Source organism: Athene noctua, chromosome 2 (assembly GCF_965140245.1).
Source record: "Athene noctua chromosome 2, bAthNoc1.hap1.1, whole genome shotgun sequence".
Lineage (NCBI taxonomy): Eukaryota > Metazoa > Chordata > Aves > Strigiformes > Strigidae > Athene > Athene noctua.
In genome coordinates, this window is record NC_134038.1 from 137,942,621 (window position 1) to 137,955,201 (window position 12,581).

Below are 12,581 nucleotides of genomic sequence, written 5' to 3' on the forward strand. Positions count from 1 at the left end.
CCTCCTTGCCTGTCTCAGTCCCAGGAAACTTCTCTCCACAGAAGCAGTCACTGCCCTTGCTTCTCTCTGTGCCAAAGCCACTGACATACACAGTGATGTTTCCATATGCATGATTTCAGCTAAGAAGGAAGACTTTGCTCTGGACAGTGTTAGGTAAGTTTCTAAGTCTCTGATGGCTGTTTGGTTTCAGCTGTTGGTGCTCAAGAGTATCTTCATGGCAGGAGATCACAGTCGTTGTCTGTCACTTTGTATTACAGATTGATATTTTTTGAGTACTGCCTGCTTGTGGTGTTGGGAACATGGGGGAGGGATAAGGCTTCACCCCATCACACTAAAGTACTCCTTCTGCAACTTTTGGTTCATCAGCAGATATAGTAAGCTTGCAGATACTACCACTCAATAATTTACTTGGATAGAAAAACAAATCCACAATATAAACACAGATCACAGTAGGATCCTCCTCTAAACATCCCATGCTCCCTCTAGCAACTGGTAGCTTCCTTAGCAGATAATCTCTGTTCTCCAGTATGCTCCTTATTCATGGCCTATTTCCTAACTTTGTTGTTCAAGATGAGCAGCTGCAAAAGAGCTGATAAAGAAGAATTAAAGAGGGTTTATTTCTACTTTGCAATTTTTAAAAAAATTATTCCATAAGGTATTGCTTGTTTGAAGCCACCTGTGTAAGACTTTCTGTTCTGACAACTACTTTAAATTCTAGGATAATTTACCTGATTTTTTTTTATTTTTTTTTTTTTTTTTTTTTTAAAGAGGGTAAGGTCTCCTTGGTTTGTTCTTATTTAAAAGCTCTGGAAGGACATTTATTTTATTTGAATAGCTGTGTATCTAAAGTTTCAAGTCACGGAGAAGTTTCTCTACTAATATTCCATGTTTGATTTCAGCATGAAAAAACAGTAATTAGAAAGAAAAGGTAATTCAACAGTATACAAACTTTGTGAGAAATGGTTTTGACAGGGTCTAAAAGATACAAAGATGTATCTTACCTCCCAAGTCTGAGACAGCCGGCTGACAGATGCAGTGTTGAGACCCATAACAATAGCAAAGAATGAATTCAAATTTCTTTGGGCTTTACAGCTGTGGAATAAAAATATAAACACTGTATTCTGACTTTTTTGTACTCAGATAAATGGAATGCACAGGTATCCTAGGTTACTGAGTCCCATTTCAACCCTCAGCACTAAAGTACAGTCGTCTTACACATAATGAACTCATTAAATGTCCTCTCATGACCACCTGCAGTCTAGGTGATGGGGTCTCTAAGAAGTTTTTTAGCAAATGTTCCACTGTCTCATCACCACTGTTGTTGGCAGATTATTTTTTCCCTTTGCTGTCAGAAGTAATTTTCCCTTTTCAATGTTCAAGTTACTCCCAGCTGTCCTTTACCACAGACGATAATTCCTTGACCTCTATTCTGTTGTATTGTACGTATTTTCATCCCCTTTTTCATCTTTTCTGTAAATTGTACAACATCGGTTCCTTCAATTTCTCTTTGTGGTCCTGCAATCTACTTTTCCTTCATTGAATTCTTTGTAATTTATTTTAACTTTTCTCTCATGTGTTTCATTCTTACCAAGGACATGTATTGAGACAGTGGGGAGGGAAGGAGAAACATAATTACTGTTCAGGCTCTAAGTTCTTACATCTTTCTCCTATGTAAACATAAAACAAATATGAAATTATTTATTTGGAACAGCATCACACTTTGTCCTTGCCTTTAATTTGTCATCTATTATCACCCAAGGACCTCTGTCACAGTACTGTTCTTTACAATCAGGCATTTATTTCTTCAGTTAAGTATTAGCATTCCCTAGCTGAATTACTTTGCATCTATCTTAAATTAAATCTTATCCTATTGCTGTTTGCACATGCCACTAGACTTTTCAGATCTTTTTTTTCTATCCTCTAATGCATTTGCAATCCCTCATCATTTTTATTGTCTGAAAATCTGATTAACATTCAATTTACATACCCCTATAAATTAGTTGCAGTTAGTACTGTTTCCAATACAGGTCCCTATGGAATTTGCTTGATACCTCTATTCTTTGACATTTTACTATATAAGATCAGACCCTGCTTATTTCTAGTCCATTAGAAAATTGGAAATCCTGAAATATTAAGTCCTTTTCAAACAAAAAGATTCCCCTTTCTCTTGCAGGTTCTATAAACCACTATAAACATACATATGTGTGTGTGTGAGAGAGTGAGAACCCTCTTTTAAGATAATTTTAAGTACGAATTAATCCACTGCATTCACTGGGATTTATCATCAGGGAGAAGTGATGAGGCCTTAGACTGGAAACATGCCAGCACTTATTACAAGTTTTATTAAGCTTTTACTCACCACTGTGATGGTGTATTTCTCAGTTCAGCTGTCTTAAAAGTTAATCCTAACTTTGTTGCGTAGACTCCTTTTATCACTAAAGTTAGGCAGCTCCCAAAGGTAACTAATTCCAAAACAAGAAAGATGTCCAGCATAGCCTAGATAAGCAGTCTATTGGATGTGCCCATTTCTCACAAAGAACTGCATAGAGAAGGTACATCTTTTACAGTCAGCCACTATTTGGGAAGCAAGAGAGCTGCCGTTGTAATCCATTTATTCTGACCCTATGCTGATCTATTTCTCTAACTCCTCAACATAGAATCACAGAATCATTCAGGTTGGAAAACACCCTTGGGATCATCGAGTCCAACCACCCGCCCTACTCTACAAAGTTCTCCCCTACACCACATCCCTCAACATTTCATCTAAACAACCCCTAAACACATCCAGGGATGGTGACTCCACCACCTCCCTGGGCAGCCCATTCCACTGTCTGGCCACTCTTTCTGTGAAAATTTGTTTTCCTAATGTCCAGTCTAAACCTCCCCTGTTGGAGTTTAAAGCTGTTCACTCTTCTTCTGTCACTTACCACCTGTGAGAAGAGACCAGCACCAGCCTCTCTACAATGTCCTTTCAGGTAGCTGTAGAGAGGGATGAGGTCTCCCCTCAGCCTTCTCTTCCTCAAACTGAACAGTCCCAGCTCCTTCAACCTCTCCTCATAGGATTTGTTCTCAGGCCCTTCACCAGCTTCGTTGCCCTCCTCTGCACTCGCTCCAGCACCTCGGTATCTCTCTTGTATTGAGGTGCCCAAAACTGGACACAACACTCCAGGTGTGGCCTCACCAGTGCAGAGCACAGGGGGACTATCACCTCCCTACTCCTGCTGGTCACACTATCTCTAACACAAACCAGGATGCCGTTGGCCCTCCTGGCCACCCGGGCACACTGCTGGCTCGTGTTCAGCTGCTTGTCCATTAGAGCCCCCAGATCCTTTTCTTCCAGACAGCTCCGGCCACACCTCCCCAAGCCTGTAGCCGTGCAGGGGGTTGTTGTGGCCCAAGTGCAGGACCTGGCACTTGGCCTTGCTGAAGCTCATCCCGTTAATGTTGGCCCACCGATCCAATCTATCCAGGTCTCTCTGTAAAGCCTCCCTATCCTCATGCAGATCAACACTCCCGCTTAACTTGGTGTCATCTGTGAATTTACTGATAATACACTCTATGTCCTTCTTGGTTCCTAAACATCTTTCCCTTCTCTCAAATGAAATGGCAGAGGGAGAGCCATCACCAGTCCACCATCCTTCAAGTTTTGGCATGCTTCCCTTGAGCTTGTTCCTAACAGGCCCTGTTATCACACCCTGCCCCCCTCATGTTCAGTTCTAACAACATGCTAATTCATTTTCTCTATCAAATCACTTGTTTTCTATTTTAGATTTTTAGACTGGCTCATCAACAGAAGTGTAGGTTTCAAAAACTCTGTCTCTCTTTTATGTATTGATACACTTGTGTAAAAGCCTTCCTTCTTCAGGTGTTCCTCAACAGTGAAGCACACAAGCATTGGACATCAGATCTTAGTCCTGGTGCTTTGATGACAATCTGAAAGTCAAGAGACACCAATTCCTGGCTCAGTCTGGGAGCAGAGAATAGTGAGCAGCCAGAGCTGCTCACGGCTCTCTGCCTTTTATCAGGGCTGCTTGGCTCATATCCTCCTGTACTCAGCACACAATCCTTCCACTCTAATTATTCCTCTTTCATCAACTCTTCCAGAATTGATGATATATGATAATGTCTTCTTTTAGAAAGCTGTTTTTCTGATTAAAAGAAGATCCCAAGCAAACTACACACTCACTTATTTGTGTATCCATTATTTCACCACATACATGCTATGATGATGGGTGCTTCCACAGTGCACTGGGAGAGCCTTCCACTGATTACTGACAACTGTATTTGTCTCCACAACTCTGGCTTTTCACTTAACAGAGATGGAATTAATTCAAACAGAGCAACATTTCAGTCTGGTGACAAATATATCCCTACTCATGTGGAACAGAGACGAAACTTTTCCTGGAATGCAAATTAATGCTACTGTGGTGCAAGCAAGGCACACAGATCAACCATTTTTTTATGTAATTGGACCAAACTTGGCCATCGATACAGAAGAAAATGAATGTGTTACTGGATACCATACAACTTGCAAACTAAATTGAATCACATTTATGAGTTACACTAGATTAGATTAGAAGAATTCATTTCACCAAAGGCACTGCTTCAGCAGAGAACAGTCCTTTCTATGTAAGTGCCTTGCAAATTAAATCAACCCAGTCGATGAAGGGAACAAATTATACATTTTCCATGAACATGCATATTCAAATACTGCAGAAGACCAACAAGTGGAGAGGCGAGGAGAATGGTTGAACATATTTAAATTGCGCCATTTCCTTGGTTACTAAAATAAGAGTGATTACAGAGAAAAGAACTCTCTGTCTATAGTATATATCTGTATTCTGTTCCAAGAAATAAATGCCAGCACTATTTGGTAATAGACCATTAAATCTAATTGATGAAGCATCCCACCTCCAATAAACAGACAAGCACTCCAGAGAGGATTACATAGGGCAACAGCTTACTGCAACTAGTTTCCTCTCTAGAGGTAGGACCTTTAAGATTATAACAGAGGTTTTTTTGTTTCTGTAGTCTTTGGTGAATAACTGTGCTGATGCTCAAAAAATTTTGTATGACAGTCCTCAGGTTATCTCTGCTAAGAAAGGAGGTATATCTCTGCACCATCAGGCATTTTGCAGTTGATGCTGCAGATACAGCAGCTAAGCTGCTGGGGAAGATGTGAGCAGCATATACTGTACTACATCTAGTTTTGGCCAGTGTTTGCTCTTGTTATTTATGAACTGTTTTCTCTAGGCGTGCTTACTACACTACTAAAACATAGGATGACAGTTTTCTTTCTTTGCTTTTGCACCTACTTCTCACCAAATAAAGCATGTTAATTCAAGGATTTTTGTTATAACTTTAGCAACTTACTGGGCAGCAATCTTGATGAACTTTTTGACTAGCTGTACACGTTTGCAAAGCTGGCTGCAAAGGAGTATCTCGGTGGCAACCCAAAGCTGGACCTCATTGCATCTTTGAAGCAGAAGACTGAGATTCTCAGTGTTTTCAGCACTGCCCTGTCTGCTGAATGTGAAGTATATAAGCTCTTGCTGGAAGACATTGACAACATTATTAGGGATATAAAAACAATTTAAATGTAAATGAATTATGAATTATTTAGAAGTATGTTTTTGAAACAAGACCTGGTTACAAATGGCTATTTTCTCATTATCCATAAGCCAATCACAAATGATTCAAGGTCAGGTTTGTCTTAGCAAAGTCTAGAGGCTTATTACAGTAGGCAGGTGGACTGGAAGTCCTGCAAGACATGCTTTTCTTGTGAGATTTCCTGCAGTTCCACTTCTGGCTACAGCCAGGTACAGGACATAAACAATGTATCTCATTCTGTATTTTATCACTTCTGTTCCAGTATGAAAAACCAACCACATCGGACCATTTCAGAATCTGAAAAATTTCCATTCAAACTTCTTCCTAAAAATGGCTAAGTTTCATCCACAGAGGCGTGGGTCTTGATTTCTGTGCAAAAAACTCTACTTGGCCAGCTCTAGATTTCAAGTGTCTAACCTGAATAAAAGAACCTGAAATGAAAGATCAAGGAGAGCATCTGACGAGAAGCAAGGGAATTTCCCATTTATTTTCTCAGAAAGCCAATATGCTTTTCAGTGAATGATATTTTCCAGTGACATTTTGTACTGTTAACTGTGTATTTTACTCAGCAGCTCACACCAGAACCTATCAAAGCCATTTAAACAACCCAACGGGCACTGAAGTGGGTCATTATCCCATTTTATAAAGCCTGCCCAGTATTTTTTATCTCACTGAAACCTAACAAGAACAGTAATGTGATCATCTAAATTGCTGAAATAGTGAATTCTTTTGTGGTTGAAGTGATATCAAGGAAACCTATTTGTAGAATCCTATATTTTCTGGAACATTATCAAGTGCAAAGGACAATTTGCATATATAACATATTCACACAGACAGTTTTTAGAGAATAATCCTGCTCTTCTACTCTTGAGGCAAATCTCAATAAGACCCACCAGGTATACAGGGAACATATGAGATGCCCCAGAACAGGGAAGTTACAAACCTTTGACAAATTTTTTCAGTATCAAGGATTGCAACACATCTCTTGGACCTGATTCAATGCCACCACTACTGAAAGCTGCCAAATCATGCTGTCATGATGGTGAACTGAGCATCAAGGAATACTGATGCTCCAAAATGAATCATAACGGCACAGTGCTGCATGAGAGTAATATACCTGGAAGTAGACATGGTGCTTCTTACCTCATGAATGGCATTGAAAAGGCTCCAGTCAAAGTTTGTTAGTTCTAAGGCAAGATCCCAGGTGTTGATTCCCAAAATTCTCACCGACCTTTGCTGCAACTCCTCATTTTCAGCAAATGGGTTCTAAATCAATAGCCAAGAGCAAAAAAATCCTCAGCAAAGCCAAAATTTCTGCAATGAAACAACTACTGGACCAAGGTACCAGAGCTAAGTAATCTTTTCTGAGTGCACTCTGAGGGTTTTTTTCCCCCCACTAGTCAGAATGAAGGAGTTACAGCCTATTTAATAAATAGCTTGAAACAGGAAATGGGTCAACAGGATCAATGACTCTATTGGATTTGGCCTTCTCCCTCTCTCTCTTTTTCTCTAAACCTTGAGTATAAAACACTGACCAAGCAGACAGCATAATGAAAATAAAAACCCTGAAACCATCAGAAAAATTAATCTAGATTAAGACACCACAAACTTTTTGTATTATAAGATAAAGGAATCATTCTGCAAACACACCAGATTAGAACTTGCCCACCAATCCACCTTTACATATAAGATAAATCCATACATTTGATGATTAATCTACTCCAAATGTAATCACCAACAAACAGTAAAATACTGTGGGTCCTGATTCATAGAAGTTATTCAGCATATTACTGTGGAGTGCACTGGTACTGCTGGCGTTAAGGGTCATTTGACATTTCCATTATTAGCTTGGATTTTCAAAGGTTTGCATTTCTCTTGGGTTTTTTTTACTTCATCAGTCTGAAACTTGGCACATGAACCATCTGCCAAGATGAAAGATTATTCTTATCAGTTAAGCCATTACTTTGGTGCTATATTTCTGGCAGTTACAGCAAGTTTTGCGATTTTTATCATGTAACTAATGAAACTAGATTGGCTGTCACCTGTCTGCACTGGAAATCTTCCCTTAATATTCACATTTTTAGAGGTGGCTAGAATGCCACAGATAATGGGGGTGACATATTACAATGATAGCGGTGTGTCAGCTCTTCGGGGCACACTGATCCAACAAAATGTAAATAGACATTTCTCATCCCTAGGATGAATGCACAGATGCTAGCAGCACTGACAACATGCAGAAGTCAGTTGCCATGTCCCTGCGCTTTCCTTGAAACAACTGCATAATTATCAGCAAACTAGTGAAAGAGTAATCTTTTGAGTGCCTGACTGTTACTGCCTCACTGAGGTTTTGGGAAATCATGGGTGGAGAGTTTGCAATCCCAGTTTGAGGACAGAGGGAATGAGAGACCTGCTGCCCTTCAACCCGCTCCCCTCCTCAGCACTAGCAAGAGGATGGAGAGACAGAGAGTCATAAGGAAGGAAGGGGACAGGACATACTGCCAGTGATATATGCCAGCCACAGACTGACCATGTGGCTGCCACAACACTGGGGTCACACGCCCAGTAATTTCGATAGAACTCCCACAACATCTATTTCTACATGTACTAATTCCATGGAGTTTGTCTATCACCTTGTATGATTATGAACCAGCCACTTTAAGTGTTACAGAGGCACAATGGGGGTGGGGGGTGGGGGAAAAAGTTACACAGCCCTGAATAATCCTCGTCCCATCCAGTCCTGTACAAGCACAAGTCAGCTTTTCCAGGCTGATGTGGATTGAACAATTTAAGCTGTACAGAAGCTTTGGTCTATCTGAAATTGATAAACAAATTCTATTACTGTTCAGTCAAATGCTGTTAGTGAAAGATTTTTTTTTTTTCAGTTAAGCTTTACTAAGGAAGCAAAAAATAAATTTTGCATTGAAAAAGCCCGAGAGGAATATTAAGGTCTTGATCTGGAATCAAACAAATAAAAAGTGGGACATATACAATACAGATTCTTACCAAAGAATCAGTCAGATCTTTTCGGTAGACAAACATACGGCTGGATGACTCAAAAGACTTTGAGATAGCCAAGTCATTTGGTTGCAGTTCCTGTTTTTCTGTAAAAACAGAAGACAAAACCACAAAAGCTTTAGAAAAGGAGTAGAAGCTGTATATAAATAAGAAAAACATTACAAATATATTTGTAACGCCACATCAACTTCTTAGAATGTAACTGAGTATCAAATCCAGTCCCTATGGGGACCATCATCTCCACACTATTCAGGCACAATAAAGGCAAGATGTCTCTGATGCTGGACTAGACCACAAAAACTTTCAGCATCTGCTTCCAACCTGGACTTCAAATAGGATAGAACAGAAAGAAACCCTTAAATCATCTAGTCTAACCTCCTATGCATTACAGAACATTTCATTTCAACTCAGTGTATCTGCTGTAAATGTGGTGATTTTTGTTAGGGCAAAGTGTCTTGGCCTCTAAAGACTGAGCTGTTGCTTGTCACTGGCAGACAAGAGCAGAGGCGGAGATGTCATCCGTAGCCACAGACATACAACAAAAAAAGAGGTTTAAAGGATCCCAACACCATGAAATGCACCTCATGGAACAGAGCTGAAGAGTCCTTTATAATACAGTATTTACAGAAATTCCTCTAGACCTAAAGTAACTAATTTAGGAAACATCTGAGTAAAAGAGCAGGACACACCAAACTGGTAGCAAAGAGAAGGGACTTTTTTTTTTTTTTCTTCACTCCAGAGTATTGGTTCATCTCTGAGCAACCTTAGATGCACCAGAGAAAGGTGTGGGGAAAAATAAATCAAAACTCAGAACACAGCTATAGAAGTGCCCTAGGTAAACTGTCTCTTCCTGCAAGCTCCAAGTAATCTTCTGGAGATCTGACACATGAGATTTGATTACAGCAACTGTATTACACAGACCCAAAAGCACTACAGGCATGTTGACAGCTACCTTGGACTTTTCATTGCCTGTGAGGAAGGAGTAGGACCAGGAGGAGTCTGAATGCTAAACATCATTTCAGACTGTTTTCCCTTATCCATGCTCACACTGACACCAAGATACATTTATGATGAACTACCAGTATGCTTTTTCAAGTAATTTGAAAAGAAAAAAAGAAGTTGTTTGGTTATTTCAGGAGTACATTAAAAACATGTTCTCCGATGCTCATACTGCTACTCTCCAAGTGGACGGCACACAACAGTTCCGAGTCATGCAGACAGATAAAAAACAAAAAGCATGGCAGGCTGGTGTTTATAAGAACAAAGACACTGAAATTGTGGTATCTCCAATTAATTCAGGCAATGTGACTAAATAAAATTTTAGGGGTTAAAATGGTCATGTACAAATGACAGTCTTATTGTACCTCTATTTTAATTACTGTTTCTTATTGAACAGCCAAGTGGCAATCGTTTCTATTCTGTGGTTTTCCTGGGAACCAATGTGGTCTAAAGATAATAGTGTGTTTCATTATTTATGAATTGTTGGTTTCCTTTAGCTAAGTCGGCAGTTAGCACCAGATTTATTGCTGTCAGAGCAAAACCTGCCCTGCTCTTGAACAGAAGTGCAAGACCTGAAAAACAGCAGCAGCACAGTGATTTTGCAGTGCTGTAAAATGCACTGGAGGCAAGTTTGGGCACACACAAGGATAAAAAGAACATGCCTGTGAATAATGTAACCAGCTGGCCAGGACACCTATGTGTAATGCTCCCATGTGGCTGCTGCTCCATGTCCAGGCTCTCAATAGCCAGACCAGGGCACCATCTCCCTGCCACCCACACCAGTGCCCTGAAAAAAATGGTTATTTGATTGAGCTTGGCGTGGGGGAGAAAAATGTGACCTTCCACTTCTGAATCAAGTACATAAACAGAACAAGCCAGCATTTGTGTATATTTCATTTAACTAGACTGACAAGGAAGTAGCAATGAGTGCTATATCTAAGAGCGCATCCTTAAATGTATCAACCCCAGGGGATCAACACCAACTAATGTTATCTGAGAATATGGCCAAGATATTCTACACTCTTAGCCCCTTTCTGCAGATCCAGCTTCGCATTTCTATGCACCTAGTTAAATGGATTCCTTTGTATTACCTGAGAGTATCCCACAATGAGCAAAACAATCTGACCAAAGAGCTTGAGATCTGCCAGACACCAGAGAAAATCTTGAGAGTCTGGCTGGTCCCTAGTATCAACCTACGATCAGTCTGGTCTTCCTTAAAGACAGTAAGTCTTTCTGTTCAATGAGAAACACTAAAATAATGGGCAAAAAATGTCAGTTGTAAGCAAGACTGCTTCCAAAATACTGCTTAGATTGCTCTCAGTATCTCAACTGTGCCAATAGCTGTCTCCCTCCTTTCTGCTGGAGAATAATTACCCATGCCGTAAATGAGGAAACAGCCACACATATATTTGCTGTTCCCTTTTATATTTTTAAAGCAAACCATGCCTCATTGCCTTCCAAATTAATTAAATGCAAAATTAGGAGATTCATCTGTTGGGAAAAAATAAAATTTTGCAGTACTGCTGGAGACTGAGAGTCCTTTGCACTCCCTTCCCAGAGAAGAGATGCCATATCCGATGGTACCCAAGAATGAGCTGTTGCCATGGAAACGACTCTCTGGGAAGCAGCTCCTCATTGTTCCCGTGGTCATCCAGCTGTGGGCTCACACAGGAACAGCTGTATCCTGGTACCAGAAAATGTCAGCCCTCCCTTACACGATGCACTAAAAGGTAAGTAATCAAATGAAAGGATGTTATTTACCGCCAGAGAACGTGACTGTCACCAGCGCCAACTCCTCCTCCGGGTACTGGATCTTTTCTGCTACAATCTTCAGTATCTCCTGAGCTGAAGTGGATACTTGAGCTTTCACACTGACATAGGAGTGCTCTGTTATATACACACGGCAGAAAACTGCACAAAGGAAGACAGACACGCTCAGCAGCAGGCAGAGACACCTGAACAGCGCAGGGGAGAATCTCACAGCCCCAGCCATGGCAGTGCCTCTGCTGCCTGGCTGCTGCACCTGCGGGAAGGGTGGCTGCTGCACCCTGACCCATAGAGACATGAAACTAAGCATAAACATCACCACTTTCCCCCTTCCCACCTCCTCTCCCTGGAAAATGAGAGGGGCAAGCAAATGGAAACAGAGACCCCCACAGCAATACCTATTTAAGACTTCCCAGCATGAGGATTTGTAATGGACAAACTCCTCCATTGCCTATCTTCTTTGCAAACTTAGCTGTTGCCATCTTTTCTCCCTTCCTTTTAGGTCCAGATAAATCATCGTGCTTTTCAGTATATTTCATAGCTGCTGCAGAAATTATTTCAGACCTCCACTTGCACCTGGAAGAAGCTTCGCAAGAACAGTGCTCTCCAGTCTTCAACCACTCCTGGTAGCTTATCTGTCTAGACATCTAAACTACTTGCACTGCCGGAGTATTTTAGCACTGTCAGAGGCTGCCCAAAGAGCAATGCAATTAATTCTGAAAACTCTTTCCCCGAATCATTTGCAGCTCACATAAAAAAGGACTGGTTTGGAGAAATTCCTGCTCTCATCACTTCCACTGAAATCCATGATTCGGTTTGGCTCTGGGAAGGGAGATTCCCAGCAGTAATGCTGTGGTCAGCTCAGCTAGTACTTTGTTTCTGCTACAAAAACGGATGTACTCTTGCTTGCCAGAATTTTAGGTTTACATCTTTTGTCAAGTTTGCTGTAGCCAGTTCTTTGAAATACAGCTGCCATACTTAAAAGGGAAGAAACAGAGCTAGAGATTTGCATGAATATTTCAAAAATTACATCTGCTAATGACTGCCGCAACTCTTGGGTTCATATTCACCTCAATGCTTGATTAAACTTTCTATTTCCTTCTACGCTAGCACTTCTTATTGCAGACAGGCTGCTACCATGTCAGCATAAGACAAAACTTTTCTTCTCTAGAAATGCTGTATTTTTAAAA

The 12,581-nt window shown here is 40.6% G+C and overlaps 1 protein-coding gene across 3 annotated transcripts in view; it reads right to left on the bottom strand.

Annotated features, from left to right (window-relative positions):
- The window catches only part of RAPGEF5 (Rap guanine nucleotide exchange factor 5), a 163,744-nt gene that overhangs the window by 17,659 nt on the left and 133,504 nt on the right, over positions 1 to 12,581 (bottom strand). For 2 of the 3 annotated variants that reach the window (XM_074900403.1, XM_074900402.1), the window contains exons 17-21: positions 11,386 to 11,535; positions 8,614 to 8,711; positions 6,754 to 6,876; positions 5,374 to 5,552; positions 1,002 to 1,092 (exon numbers count right to left, since the gene is read on the bottom strand). In XM_074900403.1, the coding sequence (XP_074756504.1) occupies positions 1,002 to 1,092; positions 5,374 to 5,552; positions 6,754 to 6,876; positions 8,614 to 8,711; positions 11,386 to 11,535 (641 nt within the window). The remainder of the gene's footprint in view (positions 1 to 1,001; positions 1,093 to 5,373; positions 5,553 to 6,753; positions 6,877 to 8,613; positions 8,712 to 11,385; positions 11,536 to 12,581) is intronic. The other variant, XM_074900404.1, reaches the window with a different exon arrangement.